This window comes from Homalodisca vitripennis, chromosome 2 (genome assembly GCF_021130785.1).
Source record: "Homalodisca vitripennis isolate AUS2020 chromosome 2, UT_GWSS_2.1, whole genome shotgun sequence".
Lineage (NCBI taxonomy): Eukaryota > Metazoa > Arthropoda > Insecta > Hemiptera > Cicadellidae > Homalodisca > Homalodisca vitripennis.
The window spans coordinates 2,507,497-2,527,301 of NC_060208.1; the positions used below are offsets into that span (position 1 = coordinate 2,507,497).

The window sequence follows — 19,805 nt, forward strand, 5'->3', positions numbered from 1 at the left end:
TGACCACACTGCACAAATTTGCAGGATTCACAGCTTTGAATTGAAAACTTCGTCAGAGTATGCTTACAAAAGATGTTTCAGTAAATGGAACCTTGATACGCTTACATCTATCCTTTACAATAAAAATTGGGACCAAATTCATCTCGCTAGTGACTCAGATGCAGCATACAATATCTTTCAAGGGATCCTACAAGCGTCTCTTGACATTGCCTGTCCCAAAAAGAAATGTATTAAGAAAAGAAAAAAGAGAACTTTCCCCTATGACAATGAGGCAGAAAATTTTAAATTTGACTTTCTAAAGGCTCTACATAAATATGAAACAACAGGAAATGTGCAAGACAAAGAGATCATGGTAGAAAGGAAGAAAAATTATGACAAGAAACTCAGACAATTAAACCAAAACGCAAATGCAAACTACATCAAATCAGCTGATAACAAGAGTAAAGCCCTATGGAGCCTTATAAACAATGAAAAAAGAGGAAAAACCCAACTAAAATATCCACAAATGCATATTAAAATTAATAACAGAGAGACTGATAGCCCTCAGGAAATAGCTGAACATTTTAATATTTATTTTACTAATGTAGCCGAGCTGACGCTGAAAAAGAATAGACAGGTCATAGGGAACCATGACATAAATGCACCTGACCTTCGAACAGAAATAATCTGCCAAGAGTCCTTAATTCTTACACCAACAAACAATGACGAGGTCAGGGATATTATAAACTCCCTTAAATCAAAACAGTCAAGTGGAATGGATGAATACTCATCTAAGCTTGTCAAATACTGCAGAAAAGAACTGACTCCACCTCTTGTAAGTATAATAAACAAATCATTCAGCCTAGGCCAGTTTCCCTCTGCACTAAAGTTGTCGAAAGTATACCCGAAGCACAAAAAAGGATCTACAAATGATGTGCAAAATTATCGTCCTATCTCCCTGATTTCTACATTTTCAAAGATTATTGAAAAAGTTGTCCTCATCAGACTTATGACACACCTCAAGAAGCTAAATTTAATCAACGACTGCCAGCATGGATTCTCAAAGGGAAAATCTACCATTTCTGCCATAATCAGCCTAATTGAAGACATTATTGACCAAATAGACAAAGGACAATACATCTCCGCACTTCTTCTCGATTATAGTAAGGCATTCGACTGTTTGGGACATGACCTCATCTTAAGGAAACTAACATTACTGGGAATCACAGACACAGCAAATAAATGGTTTGCAAGCTACCTGTCAGGACGAACCCAAGTAGTTGAGGTACAGACAACCACACTTGGAATTACAAAAACACACCAGTCAAAACCACTTCCTATTCTCCGAGGAGTTCCACAAGGGTCTGTACTGGGCCCTGTCCTCTTTATTCTATTTGTAAATGATTTCCCAACACATACCCAAGATAATAATACATCATGTGTAATGTACGCAGACGACACAACACTCCTGATAAGGAATCTCACTGCAGAAGGTGTTTGTGCAGCTGCTACAGCCTCTCTAAACAAGGCTCTGAATTATTGTAAAACAAATGACCTGGCTATAAACCCACAAAAAACAATACAAATTAATTTCAGTAAGAAAAGAGACACTACTCCCAGCATCGCCAATGTAACAGTTGAAAATCATGTAAAATTTCTTGGAGTCATTCTGGACAGAAACCTAACCTGGACTGAGCAAGTGAACAATGTCTGCAAAAAATTAGCATCTGGAATATATGTTGTTCAACGCATTAAATGGATCAGCAACTTGGAATCAGCCAAAACAGCTTACTACTCATTAGTAGAAACTCACTTGAGGTATGGACTTGCGGTTTGGGGTGGCTCCTCAGTTGGAAACCTTAATAGAGTTCTTACCCTACAGAAAAAAGCCATCCGAGTTTTGGCTGACTTAGAACCAAGGCAGAGCTGCAGACATGCCTTCCAGACACTCCAGATAATGACTGTTACTGCGCAATACATCCAAGAAGTTATCATGTATGCACACCAGAAGAATCTCAAAACTGGAAAGGACCTTCATCACTACAACACACGTTATGCAACAAGCTACACTCTACCCATACACCGCACAGCACTTTTCGAGGAGAAACCAACCTACATTGGGCGAAAGCTATGGAACCATCTACCACAACCATTAAGAGAGCTTCAGGGTAACCCTTTTAAAAAAGCACTCCATGACTTGCTTGTTGGACAGCCTTTCTACACCATTGACGAATTCTTGAACCAAGACTGGAGGCCTCAACTGGAACTCAACAATCGCTCTCAAATGTGATGCATCATCGGACTCAAAAATTATTTTTCCAAAACAAGTTTATCTAATTTCTGACTCTATTACTGTTCTTGATGAATATGCTAATAAAGAAGTTTGTCTATTGTCTATTGTCTAAAAGTTCTTGTAATATACCAGCTGATGTTGTGCTATTTAGCTCAAAAAGTGTTAAGAACACTGTCATAGGGTTTTGCATTCCCTTTAGAACAGTTCTGATATAAACCACCAAAGCATTTTTGTTTGAAACTGAAGTGGCTTCATCCAAAAGCAGGGAAAATTTAGAGTCTGACTTGATTAGGCCATTTATCAAGTCTGATTTCATTTCATCAGAAATATGATGAATTATATTGGAGCAAGCAACATTTGAATGTAGGATTCGCCCCATATCTAAGCCATTCATTATTTGAAGATCAATTTCAGTTTCAAACTCAAAAAATGGCCTATTTAGTTTAGCTTGCTTATAAGCCGTGCGGAAAATGCGCTCAGTTACAATCTGCTGCTCTTTATGCATAGAAGCAACAGCTTTTTTCATTGTATCTTTCTTAGCTTCAATGAGTATTTTTTCAGCTAAAGAATGAGCTCGAGATCCACGGTGTAAAAATATCTTTTTCCTAAGAGAGGATTGCTGGTCTTTTTTATTGTTTCCATAAGCGGTAACAGTTCCTAAAACCCACTCTTCGCTAATCTTTAGGCCCTTCGTTTTCTCTGCACCTAGAGTACTCACACTACGGCAAACGTTGCAACCTAGTTCTCTGTTCACAATTAACCATGGATTTTTAGCTTTAAATTCAACAATTTGTTCTTCAGACCAACAAACTGGCTGTTCACCCCTATTAACAAAATCATTATTTTCATTACTAACCTTAGCTTCGTCTGCATCAGATCCCAAACCCACCAACCTGGATACTATTTTGACCGACGAGGAAGTCGAAGGGGAATGGTAATCGCAATTATCCTCATTGATCCCGATTGCGTCTTCTTTTTTATCTTGATCAACAATTGAAGTTGTAGTCAATGCTTCCGAACTGCAGTTCTCATTATTCGCATAACCTTTTTGTTTCTTAGGGTTAGGTTTAAAGAAATCAACAATTTTTCTGGTAGTCATAGTCAATTAGGAAACTATTTAGCTGCACCAGCACTAATAAGCATAAACACGAACACAATCAACGACCTGCACCTCAAAAACGAACTTAAGCGTGATGGGATGCGATGCAACTTGTAACTTAAACGCGAAACACACCAAGGTCAAGTCAACTAGTCAACACACTTGTGATCACTGGGGCGGTGGCGCGGTGAAGGAATGGAGGGGGAAAGGAAGGGGGTGGGGTGGGTATTGCTTTGTTATTGAGAGGCGCAGCCGCGCATGCGCGAACTAGGATGACTCGCCCGTCACCTTCCTCCTGCCTGATTCCGTGCAAGACTCATCACAGCACAGCTCACAACTGCTTGTACGGGCGCTTACTATCTGCTTACGAGTCACTCGCAAACAAAGCATAGCATAATATTGATCCTACCTACAATTTTTTTTAACTAAAACTTGTACTCGTAGTTTTAAAAGCGTTCCCTTGCGTTCCGGCACTCTTGGGAGGTAAGGGAACGCCGTTCCCTTGCGTTCCCACTGAAATTAACCACTGATGGTGACCAGGTGACTCTCCACTGGCGTAGAACAGTGCCGAGTTGTCAAACCGTGTCTGGATCATACACAAATCCTTCTAATTATAAGTTGTTGTCACAATGATATAATAATATTTATCTTCTGTAACATGAGTGAGTAGATGACAGCAGTGATATGATGGTGACCAGGTGACTCTCCACTGGCGTAGAACAGTGCCGAGTCGTCAAACCGTGTCTGGATCATACACAAATCCTTCTAATTATAAGTTGTTGTCACAATGATATAATAATATTTATCTTCTGTAACATGAGTGAGTAGATGACAGCAGCGATATGATGGTGACCAGGTGACTCTCCACTGGCGTAGAACAGTGCCGAGTCATCAAACCATGTCTGGATCATACACAAATCCTTCTAATTATGAGTTGATGTCACAATGATATAATAATATTTATCTTCTGTAACATGAGTGAGTAGATGACAGCAGCGATATGATGGTGACCAGGTGACTCTCCACTGGCGTAGAACAGTGCCGAGTCATCAAACCATGTCTGGATCATACACAAATCCTTCTAATTATGAGTTGATGTCACAATGATATAATAATATTTATCTTCTGTAACATGAGTGAGTAGATGACAGCAGCGATGTGATGGTGACCAGGTGACTCTCCACTGGCGTAGAACAGTGCCGTCATCAAACCATGTCTGGATCATACACAAATCCTTCTAATAATGAGGTGTAGTCAGAATTATACAAGAATATTTATCTTAACTCTTAACTCAAATAAAAGTAAGTCTAATTACAATGTTCTTTGCATAAAACTGATTTCAGAATTAATTTGAATACTAGATGTAACTCAATATAAATATTTATTCAGTTTTTTAAATATTCAATTACTTAATTTTTTATGTCACAATTATTGAGGTAGTAAAAAAGAGAGTAGAAAACACATTGCCTAATTTCATACTTTCTAATCTAAGAAATGGAAAATCATAAATAAAATAATATTATATTACAAGAAGCTAATAATAATTAATCAAGTCCAGCTTCACACTACTAATATTATTGTAATAATATATAAAACATAAGTAACATTAATAAGAATAACAATGATAACAATATATGAATAAAATATAGAACTTCTAAAATACCAATACATGAATTGTGGGACCTCAAAATACTAAAGTAATATTAAATAATAAAGTAGTTGTAGTTTACATGTAATGCTGTACTATACCTAAATATGTGATAAAAATACAGCATTCAAAATTGCAATAATATACACCAAGAAAAATAAAAAAGTATGAAAACTTAATTTAAAACAAATAAAACCAAATAAAATTAACAGATTTAAGTGATAAAATACCACTATCACCATCAATTACTATAGAAGTAAGTTGTCTTCCAACTTTATAAAGTTTTGTTTAATTTGTGATCCAAATTACAAACTCTACATCACTGAGACACAACTTTCATCGATTATTGTTTATGGATTTTTCAGAACAATAAACAAGAGTGATCGGTTATAGAGTGATAGCAACATAAGAGATTTGTTCGTAGAGTATCCGATCTCACTTTGCTGGCCGATTATTACACGACTGACCATCTCAGATCGGTTACGGGGGTAGAGGTAGAAACCTTCCAAACCTGCTACCAGGAATGATTTGTTGTGCTCCTCCCAGTCAGTGGGTTGCAGCTCTCTGCTTCGTATGTTATTACATGAACTTGCGTCACATTTTACTGTGATTGATGATTGTCTGGAGCAAGAGTTAACATGAAGTCTTTGCAAGACTTTGGCACTCTGTTTCAAAGACCATCTTTAAGATACAACAGTTTTTGGTGACAAGTTTATGGGCGTCACTCCGATGAAAGAGTGATTTTGACAATTCAAAGAAAGGGTGAATTTGAGTGGATAGTGACACAAAACACAGCAAGCCTTTACAATAAATTACTATCAACAATTTTACATGAAGATTCAAAAATGAACTACATTTCTGGGTTTCTGGCCTTGACAAGTCTACCAGATCTCGCCACTCTCCACTAAAACGCAGCCAACTTAAATCGTCTAATCCACTATTTCATCTTAGTGTCATCACTAGATTTGACATCCAAAGCTTTCTCTACCACAGATATGATCTCTGAAGCAGGATGACCAAGATTCTGCAGACTCTGTGCTGAAGAGTTCAATTATAGTGAAATGCAATGCTGCACAATACTATGACTGACGGACTTGGCGGAGTGCATGGAAGCTTGGCAGCAGTTTTGGAGGGGCCCCTCTCTCCATTTACATGACTAATTTGAGATGGCCAGTTACGTGATAATCAGGTGATAGATGGAGATTGGACTATGTTCAGACAAACCTTGTATACATACCTTGAAGTGCAGGCCTATCTTGTTGATGCTAGAATGAACCCTGTCTTTCCAGTCATAGACACGATATGAGACATATGAGGATCCACGGAAAGTTAAAATAGTAGCGGCTGGAAAAAAACAACAGCAATATAACATTGCACACAGTCAATACAAAGGTTTGCTATTTTATTAAAAATATCAACATAATACTATTCAAGTTTTGGAAATATGTTAGATTTCTATTACTTAAGAAAAAACACTAAAGATACAAAACTAGGTAAAAGAATTGTGACACATTTACTGTGAAAAAGTGCAAGAGCTCTGTGTTTAACATTATCATATTTTTATATATTCCCTGATAAGCTCAATGCATTATGTGTTCTTCAGACACAAGTTTGGAATTCCCCTGTATTAAATAACCGTTTTATATCATCTCAAGCAGCAAAGTGATATTATTATATTTTGTCCTTGTAGAATTGGGACATTTCTTCTAAATCAAATTTAAGTTTTCTAAACAGGTGGTAACTGTTAAAAGAACATCATATGATGGATTACAAATAGTCCAATCTTAACTGAGTGAGAGTAGGTTGCAACATGTGCATGTTTAGCACCCACTAAAAAACACACACACACACACACACAAACACACACACACACACACACACACATATATATATATATATATATATATATATATATATATATATATATATATATAAATAATTATATATCGTGTGAGATTTTTTAAAGTGATCCAATAGCTAACTTTTTAATCACACGACAGCACCACACTTTAAATTTGGATCTTGCTCAATTTTAAGTTTTACTCAGGAATACACTTTCAAATTTTTTTAAGATGGCCGCCATTTTCCAATATGGTGGGCAACTTTAAAATCTTTTATGGAACACCCTGTATTTTATGTTGCTTTTAGATTCTACTCTAAAAAATTAAACATTTTTGCAATTGAGAGTTTTTTAATATCTCTAATGGTTCAGAAGCTACGTGGACTGGAAGTTTTCATCATCAATTGCATGAATTCTTAAAGCACGTTTAATCAATGATGTTAGTTTTGTGTTGTTAGTGTTTTGTTATGTGTGTAGTTTGTATGTGTTTTGATATTAGACATATTTTACGCTGAGCATTAATCATTTTGCTTTGATATTCATTTAACTTTTTGATTAAATATTTGGTAAAAAAAGATTTGAGATAAAAAAAGATTTCAGAAGCAGCGACTTAGATCGCAGTTAAACAAACACATTTAAAGAATACATATTTTATTGAACACATTTAAAAATTATCTAAACAATTATTATTGTAATAGCAATACCGAAACAAAGGACCAGTTCTAATAGGTTAGTGACTTTACAAGTTCAAATAAAATGTTCGAAGTGCCGTCCTTCTGCTTCAATGCACTTTCTAAGTCGTTGCACATGCACTCTTTGTACCCTGATTAAAACGTCTACGCCAATTGAGCTGCACTCGTTGCGTATCCTTTCACGCATGTCTTCGGGAGTTGTAGGGGGCGTGCGGTACACCTTATCCTTTATGGCTCCCCACAGAAAAAAATCCAAAGGAGAAAGGTCAGGTTATCGAGGAGATCACGCTACCGGCCCACCTCTACCTATCCATCGCTCTTGAAATCTCTCACTCACAGCATTTCGGGCAGCTTGAGCGTGATACGGAGGGGCGCCATCTTGCTGATACCACATGGCGTACAGGGTTTGAATAGGAACATCATCCAATAGGACAGGGAGAGTTTCTCTGATAAATTCAGCATACTGCGGACCATTGACGTTTCCATAAAAAAAGTGGGGACCAATAATCTTACTGCCTAGAATGCCACACCACACGTTAAGCGACCATCGCCTCTGGTGACCTGCAGTGCGCATCCAGTGAGGATTAGTAGCAGACCAATAGTGCATTTTGTGCCTGTTTACCTCACCAGTACTCACAAATGTTGCCTCATCTGAGAAGAGAACCATTCCTAAAAACATGGGATTATTTTCAATTTCCAGTAGCAACAAATTGCACAATTGCAACCTATGGAGAAAGTTTGCATCCAATAACTCTTGATGTAAACTCATTTTAAAAGGATGAAATTTGTGCCGTTTTAATATGTTTACAATGGAAGTTTGACTTACTCCTAATCCATTACTTATTTCACGAGTTGAAATATGTGGACAGTCATACACTGATGCTAAAACATCAATTTCAGCTTCTTCTTTTGTAACTCGCTTTGCACGTTACCTCTTTCGAGGAGCCAAAGATCCTGTAGATTAGGCTTGTTTTTCAAGACGAGAAAACGCACTACATGATGGATGTGATGTGGTCTATCAGGATACCGTGCAGCATACAAATTTGCAGTTCTTGTGACACTCACCAAATATTAACAACATATCCACCTTTTCATAGAACGCCATAACTTTCAAGAATCAGGTTTGAATTTGATTAGAAATTGACAGCTGGATAGTGACAAAATGCAAAAATTATATTTGTAAACAATGTTGCCAATCCAAATACAGTATGGAACTAAAATACTTCGAGTCATATTTGTCAAAATATTACTTAATAATAAATCCATGTAGGTCCTGAACCATTAGAGATATTAAAAATCTCTCAATTGGAAACATATATTTTTCAGAGTAGAATCTAAAAGCAACATAAAATTCAGGGTGTTCCATAAAAGATTTTAAAGTTGCCCACCATATTGGAAAATGGCGGCCATCTTCAAAAAATTTGAAAGTGTATTCCTGAGTGAAACTTAAAATTGATCAAGTTCCAAATTTAAAGTGTGGTGCTAAGTTGTGTAATTAAAAAGTTAGCTATTGGATCACTTTAAAAAACTCACCCGGTGTATATATATATATATATATATATATATATATATATATATATATATATATAATATATAATACAGAAAAAATTTTTAGGTGAATAGGTCATTATTTAGGGGTCCCTATGATTTCACACCTTAAGGAAAAACGCGATTTTTTTGTCAAACATCTATACTTTGGTACAAAAACAACTTTATTATTTAAAACAATAAATATATCTCCATACATGTAAAGTTTCTAGACAAGCTGTAGCTTGTTCCTCACCAGTCCCACGATCAATCTTTGGGGCTCCTATCAGTTTTTAGACCCCGTATCCAGTAACAAGAATCGCCAATCTGTCAACTTTTGCAATGCCCCCCTCATTTTCTGTGAGTAATTAACATCTCAGTGTAAGAATAATGGATCTTCACAAGTGAATGTTGATGAACATAAAGTAGGTAAAATTGGTGCAACAAATAAAACATATTAAAAGCAATTTTGTTGTCATTGTTAGCTGAATTGCTTAAAAGTAACCTTTAAATGGTTAAATTATCCAAGTTTAAATTATAAACTAGAACTTTCAAATCATAGGGACTAACATTCTCCGATTGGGCCCAATGTTTTCTGGTGATTCAGTGTGCATAGTGGAACAAAGGTAGCAATGTAGAGATACATATTTCAAACTTTGTATATATTGTGTTTTATGCATTGCAACATTCATGTATTACTCGTATTATGAAAAGAATGTTCACAGTACAAACTGTGGCCCTCAGTAAGATCCTAACCAACTAAAACATCAGTTTTTGAACAAACCCCCTTTACAAAGTGTTTGATAACAATTGGCAGGTAAATTTTCTTGCCGTTGTAAAGCCTGTTCATCCTTTATAAATTTACAAAACTAATTTCACCATTCAGGCGATTTGTTGACATTGAAGTGTACGAGTATGCACGATCAGCCGGTGATGGATCCATCCATCAGATGACGATCGTGTAGCATCTCACAATGTAAACATTTCATAAGGCTTCTTGTTTCCTGGAACTGATAATTCCTTTTCATTCTCCTAAATTTACCACACGCAGCCAATATTGAGAAATAAAGTTCCATTTGATTTCCAAAAATATTGTATCCTTACTTCCCACATACACCATTTAAGTTTTAAATAATCTAAAACATTGGTTATCACTTTTAGTTAATTTATAAATCTTATGGATGATATTCCTGAACTAATTGATTAAATAAACTTACTGTAAATATCACAGAGTTCACCCTCATAGCTGGTGCCGAAACAGTCACAGGACAGTTCGTTGTAGTGGTTGATACACTTGCTTCCCTCAAAGCAGAAATTCTCTCTTGTTCGACATCTGAACACAATTATTGAGGTTACTTCATTTCTTCAATAAAGTATTATAGTTAATAGTTTTATATATATATATATATATATATATATATATATATATATATAACTATAATGTATTGTATATACATATATCGTTATTGTTTACACTTCATAATTCATTTTTTGTTTGAAGTTTGTTTTTGACGACGGAAGGATTGTGAAGGAAACAGGATTTTTCCAGACATTTGACATCGTTCAGTGATACAAAAAATCAGTAACATTACGTTTCTAGATCTGCAATCTGATCTCTTCTTCAGGTAAATAACTAACCTTAGACACAATTACAAACTAGGTTAAAATAAACAAATCATACAAGAGCGTTGTGACACGCTAAGTCAGGTATCACGACCACCATGTTGTGTTTCAACTTCACTAACTCTAAAACATGCACTTAATAAAAAACAAAACACAACAATAATTATTAAAACTGAACTACAGAATACAGGTCACTATTGTCTATTGGTCTGCATTCAGCGACCAACCAAATCCCAATAATAAATGAAAATCGTCAAGGCAGAAACAAAAGCAGCAAAAAAAGAAGGGACCAGGAGTGGGGATCTTGTCACATAAGGGATTGATATAAACGCAAATATCTCTCAGGTTGGATTTAACTTGGCATCAAGGGCGTATATAAGGGGGGGGCTCAGGGGCTCGAGCCCCCCCCGAAATTTGAAACACAAAAAAAATATTATAACTTATATTACGATAATTTATTTTTATTTTCAATAAGCTGTGCTTCTATACTTTCGACTACATTAGTATTATAGTTTATAGTGGAATTTTAAGAATACATTATGATACCTAACAATATTCAATATTTATTTTTTTCAGAGGTTGAAATTACTAATATTTTTGTAAGCATGCAAATAAGCGTTGCAACTGTAAAGAGTGCGAGGTAGCCTGACGCTCCTGACTGTCGCGTCGGCCGCTCGTGTAGTGCCAGCGCCAGGCATGCGTATATGACGATGACGTGTCGCCGCGGGCCCCGCTGCCTAGCAACCCTCCTCCTCCTACAACCCCCCACCCACTCCCACCACACCTGACCTCATTCCGCACTACCACGCCATTGTCTGCTGTTGTCTAGTGCGTATCACCCGTGGTGACATTTTAAGTGCTGTATGGCATATGTGCTGTGATTGTAGTGACTGTTTATCAAGTGATATGTTTTGTTGTCGCGTTATTTAAACATGATCTGATTACTTTATAGTTGACAGTTTACGTGTGAAGTACATAGGCTACATTAAACATTTTAAAATGAAGAGACAGAGTTCGATTCAAGCTTTTTTCGTGAAAAAAAAACGTGTTTCGTCTGAGATCGACGAGCAGACATCGTTTGAAATAACACCGAGTCCCTCCACTTGTGCTACATCAACTGGCAGCGTTGTTGAGATCAAGGATCACACAGGTGAAATTTGAACATAACCTTAACGAGAGTAATCACCACTTTGTTAGTTCACAATATCAATGATATTGGTCATTACTGCTCCTCAACTTCCTTTTCACTTCAAAATGAAGAGAAAATTTCAATTATTGAGAACTGTTGGAAGCCTCAACGTAGTTACGAATTTCCTAAAGTTGAAAATAACAGAAGTTTTCAATATAAGTGGTTGGAAGACTTCAAATGGTTAGCTTATTCGGAAGCAAAGGAAGGGGCCCTGTGTAAAATATTGTGTTTTTTTCTCACACAACACAGGTGGGAAAGGAAACCATCAGAGTTTAGGAGTATTAGTATCAAAACCACTTACTACAAAGCTTAAGAAAGCTAGGGAGGTTTTCATGCAACATGAAAATAAACAATATCATAAAACTGCAATGTTAATGGCTGAAGACGTAAAATCCTTAGTACATGAAAAACAGAAAGTGTGATAAACAGTATCAACATGCAGAGAAAAATGAATGTTCAGGAAAACAAAAAATAGAATTATACCGATAATCCAGACAATTAGATTTTGTGGAAGGCAACAAATTGCTCTTAGAGGGCATCGTGATGGTGGAAGAGTGGATCTTGACGAGCCTATACAAAATGATGGTAATTTTCGCTCTTTATTAAGGTACAGGGCTAATTACGGGGACAATAATCTTAAAACACAGCTAGAAACTGGTGGTGGCAAAACTATGTATACTAGTTCTGTTATCCAAAATGAAAATTATAGGCATTTTTGATTCCCAAATACAGTCAAAAATTGTATCCAACGTGAGAAAATCTGTATTTTATTCAGTATTAGCAGATGAGACAACAGACATTAGCCAAATTGAACAATTTTCCCTCTGTGTCCGATATGTTGACGAGGAATTGTTTAAAATTAGGGAAGATTTTCTGGCTTTTGTACCCGTGTATGATGTAACAGGTCAAGGTTTAGCCAATACATTAATGTCAAGTCTAACCAGTCTTGGACTTGATTTAAAACAATTTACGTGGTCAAGGATATGATGGGGCTTCTGTCATGAGGGGTGGCCAGTTCAGAGGGGTAACTAGCATACATAAGTGAAAAAAGTACCCTCAGCCATATACACACATTGTTCCTCTCTCACTCTCTTAACTTATGTCTTATCTGATGCATCAAAAATCCCTATGATAAGGAATTGTATGGGTGTCATCAGTGAGGTGTGTAGTTTCTTTCACAAGTCAGCTAAGAGAACTGCGATACTTAAGTCAAGTATTTCTGAATGCTGCCCTGAGATGAAAGAAAAAAACTTATATGTCTGTGTGAGACTCGCTGGGGTGCAACGCCACGATTCAGTTATAATGTTTAAAGAAGCTTTGGAGCCTATAATTACCGCTCTATCAACTATTGAAGAAGAATCGACTGCAGAAGCTTCTGTAAAAGCACACACACTAATTGCTTCCGTGACCAGTTTTCAGTTTGTTGCATGTCTTTTTATTTTGAACAACTTGCTTTCTTTGACTATCCGCCTTTCAGAGATGCTCCAAAAGAAAGATATAGATCTTGCTCAAGCCAACAAACAGATTTCCAATGTATTGGAACTAGTAAAGGAAAGGCGAAGCAAAGCAGAGAGACATTCCAGGCTTTGTTCAGTGAGCTAAAAGTAAGCACTGACAAATTAGGTATCAAAGAGGAAACCCCCCGTACATGTCGCAAGCAAACTAATCGCTGCAATACTCCTTATACAAACGTGGGAAGAATACTACCGGCGTGTAGTGTATATACCATACCTTGACGATTTCTGCTGTTCACTTCAGGAGCGTTTTAAAAACCACAGGGAAGTAATCGACTCACTACAGAATGTTCTTCCTGAGCACTGCATTAAAACGGAATTTTCATCCCTGGAACCTGCCCTGACGTTTTATGAAAAAGATCTATCTTTCAGAGATGAGGTACGAAGTGAATTTCTACTGTGGAAACAAAAGTGGAATCGTGAAGAAAAAAGAAAGTTTACCAAAAACTGCAATTTCTGCTGTTGAAAAATGTGTGATAAAGACTATTTCCCAAACATGTTTAATATTTTGAAATTGTTAGCGGTTTTTACCCGTTTCAGTGGCTTCTGCAGAAAGGAGCTTTTCATCTCTCCGAAGACTTAAAACGTATCTGAGAAACACAACTTCGGGAAAACAGGTTGAATGGTCTTGCACTTTTATCTATTCATAGAGACATTACCATAACTGATGAGGAAGTTTTTAAAACAATTTTTACTGAAAGTCTAGAAATTTGGATTTTGTTTTTGTAAAATGACAATAAACAGTGTTTCATGAATACTTTTAGCTATATTTCATTTTCTTCCCTTGTAACAGTTCATAAAGTAGGCCTACAATAACTGGTTATTGTAGCTTGGAAGGCTGTTTGAGATTTTAGTTTTTTAACGATATAAATATTTGAATTGTGTGCATACTGAAAATTACTATTTCTGATTTCATTAAGGTAAAATTAAAAAAAAACTAAAATAACAATTCAATTGCTAAAAATAAAATATAGTATATAGTCAACATTTATTAGTTTCAAACTTATAATATTGTGGTGTGTTGTGTTTTAGATACGTAGGACAATATATTTCTTTGTATAACAACTATTTTAAACCAAAGATTTTAAAAATAGGGACTTTATAGCCTCTATATTTTCTATTTTAACAACTGAAAACTACCAAACTAGCAGACACTTAAGTTTTTGAATTTTAATTTTATACAAAAATAATATACAAAGGATACAGGTCCTTCTATATAAACATAATAACGCTAAAATGGAAAAGTGAAAACCTGCTCGAAAAGAAGGAAACTCGCCATGAAAAACTTAAAAATCTCTCCGAAAGAGTGATTTTTCATTCTTTCCATTTTAGCGTTTATACATTCCAAAAACCTTAAACCTGTGTTTTTAAGACTTAAATTGGCAACATTTTCCCGGGGGAGGGACCCCCGGACCCCCCCTTCTACTGGGGGGTATTCCATACCCCACAGACCCCCCCGTATTTCAGCCCCCCCCAAAATATTTTTCTATATACGCTACTGACTTGGCTACTCAATCGACTCGAGCGGTCCGCTTGTTGTGGACAATAACGACTTTACTGTGGACTCTGTACTATGAGAACTGTCACGGAACAAGACTTATACTCGTACAACTGTGTCAGTGGCCTACGCGGAGGCTCAGCTCCTGGGTACAATATTGCATTTCCGCTTCCTTTCTGAAAGACATCTTTCAGCTGTTTTGTGAACTTCTCCTACACATTAATAATAATAATAATAAATCTATATTGTGTTCACAACTTAAGCAAATTGTATACAATCGTCAATATATATTATATGTAGTAAAATGAATTAAACTTTATAAATCAATTTAAATGCAAGTCATTTCAGTTATTAAAAAGTTTTCAGCTATGCTGATTACAATTTAGAATAGAACTAAAGGACTTTACATTTCAATTAACTTCAAATTTAATCCCTGCGGCTTATCATAAACTCTTCAACAGAGTAAAACACCCTCGACACCAATAGGTTTCTCAATCAAGCTTTGAATTTCTTTAGGATCATTAAAATTTTTTATCTCATCAGGGAGCTTATTTATGAACCTTACGCCATCCTCGGATGGTAAACGTTCCAACGTGGCAGTTCTGTGCTGTTGAATACGGACGTTGTCCCGGATTTCGTAAAGCATAAATGCCCGAAGAAACCTTTGAACCTTTGCTCTCTATGTGATCACCCCATGTCAGGCCTCGATCAAGGGACATCCCTAGGAACTTGGTAGAATCATTTTCCTCTAGAAGGACATCAAATCAAATCAGCTTTATTGCAGCGACAATATTACAACGTATAGCAAACATCACAAATTTTAATCTAAAATTTCTTACATTCATACCACAAGATTCTCATTCACACATACAATTTATCATCCACCATCACAGCAGCACAATTCTTGGGCTCATATTGCCGAAGGCAAAAATTTAACACATTTGATTTGGAACTGTTCGCTCTCAGGTTCAATGTTGAGAAATACTGAATATATGAATTCAGTTCCAAGAAAGTATTGATTTCTAATTGATTCTTTGTTTTAGCTTTGAAACAGGGCGTTGTATCGACAGCGTATTGAACCATTTTACCTGTTAGGAGCGACGAATTCAACCCGTTGACGTACACAAGAAATAATACTGGTCCAAGGACAGATCACTGCGGGACACCATAGGCCATTTTTACTTTTTCTGACAGGGAATTCGCAATCTGCATACACTGGCTTCTATCTCTGAGATAAGACAAAAGCCATTTGTGCAGCAGACCTCGAACACCACATGTCTTCAACTGACACAACAATGTCTCATGATGTACACAGTCGAATGCTTTGGACAGATCAAGGAATATGCCTAGAACATGTTCCCGTCTCTCCAGTCCATCGACAACGGTTTCGATTAAATTTCTGACGGCATCAATAGTGGATTTGTTTCTTCTGAAGCCAAATTGATGAAAACAAAGAACATCAAAACGTTCAAAGAACCCTTCTAATCTTGACAGAAAAAGTTTTTCAAAAATTTTGCTTTATGACTGGAAGGATTGACATGGACGATAGTTGCTTGCAAGGCAAGGATCGTCTTTTTTGAAAATTGGTGTGACTTTAAGGTGTTTTTAAGGTGGAAGGAAAATGCCTTGAGCGAAATACATGTTGATCAAATTTTTCAGTGGAGTCAAAATGTGCTTAAAGCAGCGTTTGAGCAGCCACATAGACATCAATGGCACATGATTGTTTTAGTTTGCATCTGTGTATCAATCGTGACACCTCCTCCTCACTCACTGGAGACAGTGCAATGGAAGAGACCTATCCCATCAATGACACTTGGTTGGAGCATTTGAAAGATGGATCGGATAACGCAAGCGACGAAAAAAGCGTTAAATTCACTTGCTACTTTTAATGGATCTGTAATTAATTCATTCTCTATTTTGAGTTTTTGAATTTTAGACTGTTTCTATTCATTGAGCTGTATCGTTGAATTTTTTATGATGCTCCAAGCAGTTTTGGAAAAATTTTCAGACTGATAGTTTCTTTTCGATTTCACGTGCTTTTGCTGTTTTTATCGTTTTTCGATAATTGGTCTCGAAATTTTTATAAAAAGCTTTGTTCTCTGTTTGCACGTTTTGTGGAATTGTAAAATTTCAAATATTCACGTAATTTTAAGATATCTTGAGTCATCCACGAATTCTATTTTGTCTTTTTTCGGTCTGTAAAATGTTTAAACGGGCAAGCTATGTTCAAAAGAAAAATAAAACGTTCGTGGAATGCGGTGAAAGCTTTATCAACATTTTCAATGTTATCTAAAAACATCCATGACTCATTTTTTTATGAATTCATAAGGGCGATGTTTTCCGAACTCAACTCCCTTTTGATTTTGGATAATTGAGTTATAATTTTGGGTCTGAAATTATTAATTATCGTCTCCTGAGCAAAGTGGTCAGATATGGCTACCTAGTACAGAGATTGTGGCGTTTGGAATGTTTGTTATGACGTTGTCGATGGCTGTGCTCGATTATTAACAGTGGCATTCGTTCCGGAAAGTGTCTCGATGCTTTCAAGGTTGCTAAAGTGATTCCGATGTTCAAGAGCAACAATATTACACAAAAATCTAACTTAAGTCTATTTAGTTTACTTAGTGTGTTCTCTAAAGTGTTAGAGAAAATTGTAAGAAATCAACTCACAGATTATATTGAAAGACTAGATATACTGACAGGTCGCCAGTTCGGGTTCAGGGAATCTAAAAATGTGGCCGATGTCAATTTGGCTTTAAGCAAAGGTAACCTATGTTTATTAATATTTCCAGATCTAGCAAAAGCATTTGATATGGCAAAAAAGAAAAAATTACTTCAGAAACTGCATTTGATTGGCGTATGTGGAACATCATTTAACTGGTTCCAAACATACTTGGCCAACAGAGAGCAGTTTACAACTGGTGTTAATAGTGGCCTGAAGCCCGTCAACTGTGGTGTAATCCAGGGGAGTACTCTTGTACCATTATTATTTTTAATCTATATGAGTAGTATTTTTTTAATAAATATTTCCAGTAGATTGTATCTTTTAGCTGATGATACATCAATTTTATTCCAGGCAGAAGGATGAGACAATGTTTTCGTAAAAGTAGATCAAAATATGTCAAAAATAAAAAAGTGGTTTCATCAAAATTTGTTAACGTTGAACGGTGCTAAAAGAAAATGTATGCCCTTATCATTACGCGAATCCAGTGATACGATTAATAGTATGCGACGACTTCACTCGTAATACTGATTGCCCGTGTGACATAATTGACCATGTAATTGAGTATAAATAGCTTGGCGTTATGTTTGACAATTGATTGATGTGGACAGCACACTTAAGTTATGTCAATAAAAGATTAAGTAAAATAACTTTCGCGTTTCAACAATTACATAAAGTACTGACAATTAAAAAAAATCGGATGGCATATTTTGCATATGTGCCGTCAATTATTGAAAGTGGGATTTTAGCATGGGGCGGGGCTTACAGGACAGTAATAGATCGCCTTCACGTCACACAGAAATCTATTATGAAGGCAGCATTGGGGAGATGTAGAAAATACTCTTTGGATACTTTGTGTAATGAAATGCAAGTTTTGGATGTTATACAGCTTTACATCAAAGCACTTGTCCACGTTTTTTAAAACCAACTAAACCTATTTGACTCTTTGCCTCATGAATATTCCACAAGATACTCGCATGCTACTACAGGTCAGACTTGAGTTCCGAATTTATTCAAAACTTTCTCTGCTACTAAAACTAGTTATATCAGACACATTATTTTCAAAAAAATTGCTAGATTCAGTAAAAAATAACAATAATAAAACAAGGATTTACTTTAAAAAATGTTGAAATGGCTACATATGGTGGGAAGAGATCGTACTGAATTATTAATAAAATTAAATGATAGACTACAGATAGCGTGGGTTGAGATGGGAGGTGGAAAAATGAATATAAATATTTGTACAACAGGCATATAAAAATTGAATCTTTATATATATATATGTGTGTGTGTGTGTGTGTGTGTGCACATGGGTGGATGTTTGCTGCGTGCATAAGGGTTTAGAAGCAGAAAACAAAATTGTACTGACTATTGAAAAGGACATTGTCATGTTTGGTTGCGATGAGGGGCTTGATAGGCAGTAGATCTGTAGCAGCCATCCCGGCACTCAGCACCATGTTTTTGATACAACCTACAGAATGTATTACTATCCTGAGACTTACTTGTTCAGACAACCTTCAAAGACATTGTCATGTTTGGTTGCGATGAGGGGCTTGATAGGCAGTAGATCTGTAGCAGCCATCCCGGCACTCAGCACCATGTTTTTGATACAACCTACAGAATGTATTACTATCCTGAGACTTACTTGTTCAGACAACCTTCAAAGACATTGTCATGTTTGGTTGCGATGAGGGGCTTGATAGGCAGTAGATCCGAGGCAGCTTTCTCTGCAGTCATCACCATGTCTTTGATACAACCTACAGAATGTATTTCTGTCCTGAGACTTACTTGTTCAGACAACCTTCAAAGACATTGTCATGTTTGGTTGCGATGAGGGGCTTGATAGGCAGTAGATCTGTAGCAGCCTTCCCTGCACTCAGCACCATGTCTTTGATATAACCTACAGAATGTATTACTATCCTGAGACTCACTTGTTCAGACAACCTTCAAACACATTGTCATGTTTGGTTGCGATGAGGGGCTTGATAGGCAGTAGATCTGTAGCAGCATTCCCTGCACTCAGCACCATGTCTTTGATACAACCTACAGAATGTATTACTATCCTGAGACTTACTTGTTCAGACAACCTTCAAAGACATTGTCATGTTTGGTTGCGATGAGGGGCTTGATAGGCAGTAGATCTGTAGCAGCCTTCCCTGCGCTCAGCACCATGTCTTTGAT

General features: G+C 36.4%; 1 protein-coding gene across 13 annotated transcripts in view; it reads right to left on the minus strand.

Moving 5' to 3' along the window:
* Positions 1 to 19,805, minus strand: part of LOC124356039 (neurexin-4) — a 142,692-nt gene that overhangs the window by 100,463 nt on the left and 22,424 nt on the right. For 12 of the 13 annotated variants that reach the window (XR_006921777.1, XR_006921774.1, XR_006921776.1 and 9 more), the window contains 2 exons: positions 10,296 to 10,411; positions 6,257 to 6,363 (listed from right to left, as the gene is read on the minus strand). Coding sequence is in view for 9 of the 13 variants with exons in the window: in XM_046807184.1 (XP_046663140.1) it covers positions 6,257 to 6,363; positions 10,296 to 10,411 (223 nt within the window). In the remaining 4 variants the exon portion in view is untranslated. Of the gene's footprint in view, positions 1 to 6,256; positions 6,364 to 10,295; positions 10,412 to 19,269; positions 19,531 to 19,805 lie in introns of those variants that run through there. The other variant, XM_046807191.1, reaches the window with a different exon arrangement.